We start from the raw sequence: 3,859 nt of genomic DNA on the forward strand, positions 1-3,859 counted from the left end.
GGGGATCGAACCAGTAACCTTCTGGTTCCAGGACGACTCCCCTAACCACTCCGCCACAGCCGCCCCATGTTTATGTTCTGTCTTCTTCTGAATGGGTGTTCTGAACTGTACTTTCATTGTGCTCTCTGTACAATGACAATAAAGGTCTCTCTAATCAAAGCTGGCAAAAAGATTATTTGCTAATTGAGAAGCTAGTTCCACCATTAGCGGATTAGCAGAAGCGTGCACACCACTGACCCAAACAGAATTTAAAGATATCTGYGCAGCACCAGGAGACTAAATTCAAMTTTATGGCACCTAGAGACTCAAAGTACACAATAGAAAGTATTTAACGGCTAAAAAAGAAGTGGATTTTGCAGGATATGTACCGTCAACTCAGTAAACCTCACCAGTGGTGGTAGCTACATTCRCTAATTAACATCTACATGAATCGGCATTAAAAAGGAACAAAAATAAGTTGATATCTGTTAAATAAAACGTGATTAAATTTTTTTCTCCTTTTATTCTTWATGAACCATCAGACTGCTGACATGTATCTTCCTCTTTCTGTTTCATCCTCACTCTGCTGTTACCGTTTTGATCTCAGTTTTTGTTTCACGTCAGTCCGTCCTCACGTTTCTCCACATGCTTCCCTCTCTCCTCGTCTTCATCCCGTGCGTCCTCATGTTGCACCAGACCGCGTGGCGCTATTACTCCACRGACAGCGCCAGGCCCGACCTGGACGCCACATGGCGCCACTACGAGCTGCTGCTGCCGTCGCTCAGGCACGTATCCATGCTGGACCTGTGCCCACCCCTCGGACGTGTGAAACAATGTTACTAATCATCTTCTTCATTTGTTCGGTTCTCTCCCTCCTAATGCTGTCTCCGCTCTTGTTTTGATGATTTTTCTCCTTCTAATGATCTGTTGGGTTTGTTGAGGGGTCTCCTGTTTGTGTTCTGCATGCAGTGTGTGTGGCGTAGTTATGCGGCTGATGAGAACTCGGTTTCCGTTGCTACCTGGAAGCCTCACTTGAAGGCGTTGCACACCTGCAGCCCGACCAAGTAGGTATTAAAATGTGGCAGCTGGTGTCTGTTTATGTCTGCGCTGATCTCCTCCTGCTCCTCAGATTCACATGTATGGTGTGGTATGAGGGACAAAATTAGGACTATTGTGCAATTAGCCTCTCCGATGCTAACGTCAGCTTATCCATGCTAATCTTTAGCGTCTCCATTGCTAACGCCAGCTTATCCATGCTAGTCACTAGCCTCTCTGATGCCAACGCCAGCTTATCCATGCTAGTCACTAGCCTCTCTGATGCTAACGCCAGCTTATCCATGCAAGTCACTAGCCTCTCTGATGCTAATGTCAGCTTATCCATGCTAGTCACTAGCCTCTCTGATGCTAACGCCAGCTTATCCATGCAAGTCACTAGCCTCTCTGATGCTAATGTCAGCTTATCCATGCTAGTCACTAGCCTCTCTGATGCTAACGCCAGCTTATCTACGCTAGTCATTAGCCTCTCCAATGCTAACACCAACTTATCCATGCTAGTCATTAGCCTCTCCAATGCTAATTCCAGCTTATCCATGCTAGTTGCTAGCCTCGCTGTTGCTAAAACCAGCTTATCCATGCTAGTCGCTAGCCTCTTCTATGCTAACGCCAGGTTATTTATGCTAGTCACTAGCCTCTGGGATGCTAACACCAGCTTATCCATGCTAGTTGCTAACCTCTTCTATGCTAACACCAGATTACCATGCTAGTTGCTAGCCTTTCCGATGCTAACACCAGCTTATTCATGCAAGTCGCTTGCCTCTTCGATGCTAGCGCCAGGTTATTCATGCTAGTTGCTAGCCTCATGCTATTTGCTAACCTTTTCTATGCTAGCACCAGATTATCCATGCTAGTTGCTAGACTCTTCAATGCTAACGCCAGCTTATCCATGCTAGTCGCTAACCTCTTCTATGCTAACACCAGATTACCATGCTAGTTGCTAGCCTTTCCGATGCTAACACCAGCTTATTCATGCAAGTCGCTTGCCTCTTCGATGCTAGCGCCAGGTTATTCATGCTAGTTGCTAGCCTCATGCTATTTGCTAACCTTTTCTATGCTAGCACCAGATTATCCATGCTAGTTGCTAGACTCTTCAATGCTAACGCCTTTATCCATGCTAGTTGTTAACCTCTCCAAAGCTAACGCCAGCCTATCCATGCTAGTTGCTGGCCTCTCTGATGCTAACACAACTGAATAGTCCCCTTATCGTTAGCCAGCTCTGGGCTCTCAGTTAGCGGTGTCGGCCTATCATTAATCAGATCAATAGCTGGATTAGGAACAGGTATAGCCTCCTGCCACAAGGATGTAGCAACAGCTGGTTGCACAATAGTCTTAATTTTGTCCCTCAGACTGCGTTATACAGACGGAGTCGCTTCTCCTGATGCCACAGTCTTTCCTGTTTCTCCTCTGAATGGAAAAGTGCAGTTTAATGTTTCCAAACTTTCAGTTTCAGCAGAGGCTCCAATTTATTTATTAATTTTTTTAAGAAGACAGCTCTGACTTTCAGACTCTAATGAAGAAAGAGAGTAAAATAATGTGTAATCTCATTAAATTAAAAAAAACATATGWGCCTAATTGAAATAATTCCAGGTCGTTTCTCCTTTGTGACCAAATTTAAAACTGACTTTACAAAATAAGTCTTTGGAGCCTGAAAAATAAATGTTTAAATCTACCTCCTTTTTAAAAACTTTTTTAGTTTGCATCCAGCCTGCATGTTGCAACAATCTGCTTGTTTTATTACGTTTTAATCTCAGATGCACGTTTCTGATTGATTTGTTGCTTCAGATTATCTGCACTTCCTGCCTCTGCTCTTATTGAATTAAAAAAAATCAGTTTTAAATTTTAAACAAACGTTGGTGTTTCTGCAGGATTTAGCTTGTTGTTTGATGAGGTTCATGTTTCTTTATCTAGTTTTGTTAAAATTAGCTTAAGTAGTTTAAACTTAAGTCCTGTATGAGATAATCTGAACAAAAACATCAAAATAAGTTACTTTAATTAACAGACTTTGTGCTGAAAAACACAATATTTTTTGTTTGCTTCTAAATAATTATTTCATGTTTATCTTTTATGCAATGTGATTATGAGCTAAAACAAGCAAAAACACCGGAACTGTCTTTTTAGCTGTTTGTGATTAATTTAAATAAATAAATACTGTATTTTTGTGTTTTCTCCAGGAAGGAGCAGGGAGAGTCGACCACCAGGTTTGTTTCTCTCAATGTTTCAGTCAGGACAAAATGTTAAATTTAATGTTTTTACTTTAGCTTGAAACCCACCAGCTTCATCTGAGTCCAGCAGAACCTCTCATGGATTTTGTGTCGATCTGAGCAGCTGAAGGTTAGAAAGATGCTGAAACTCTGTGAAACAGTCTGAGCTTTAAACTCTAAACCCATGAAAAATTAACAACAGAAGCAAAGCGAAGAAACTCTGTTTTAGGCTTTTATTTTTTAAAGACAGGAACTCCTTTGTGTTTTACATTTAAAAGGAAAGCTAATGAATCAGAGCTATTTCTTGAAGCTGGTACAGGACAGGGGGACATGTATGAGGACAGGAGGACACGTTTGAGGACAGGAGGACACGTTTGAGGACAGGGAGACACGTTTGAGGACAGGAGGACACGTTTGAGGACATGTATGAGGACATGTACAGTATGAGGACAGGAGAATGTAAATGAGGACAGGAAGACATATTTGAGGACGGGGACACGTTTGAAGACAGGAGGACATGTATGAGGACAGAGACATATAAGAGGACAGGAGGAAATGTATGAGGACAGGAGGATGTGAGGACATGTATGAGGACAGGAGGACGTGAGGACATGTATGAGGAC

The 3,859-nt window shown here is 42.4% G+C and overlaps 1 protein-coding gene across 1 annotated transcript in view; it reads left to right on the forward strand.

Moving 5' to 3' along the window:
* Positions 1-3,233, forward strand: part of LOC106533003 (potassium voltage-gated channel subfamily KQT member 5) — a gene marked incomplete at both ends in the record, with an annotated part of 11,767 nt that extends 8,534 nt beyond the window's left edge. The window contains 2 exon segments of the mRNA XM_014029203.1: positions 949-1,043; positions 3,207-3,233. Coding sequence (XP_013884657.1) covers positions 949-1,043; positions 3,207-3,233 — 122 coding nt within the window.
* Positions 3,234-3,859: the final 626 nt, after the last annotated feature.

This window comes from Austrofundulus limnaeus, unplaced genomic scaffold, assembly GCF_001266775.1.
Source record: "Austrofundulus limnaeus strain Quisiro unplaced genomic scaffold, Austrofundulus_limnaeus-1.0 Scaffold867, whole genome shotgun sequence".
NCBI lineage: Eukaryota > Metazoa > Chordata > Actinopteri > Cyprinodontiformes > Rivulidae > Austrofundulus > Austrofundulus limnaeus.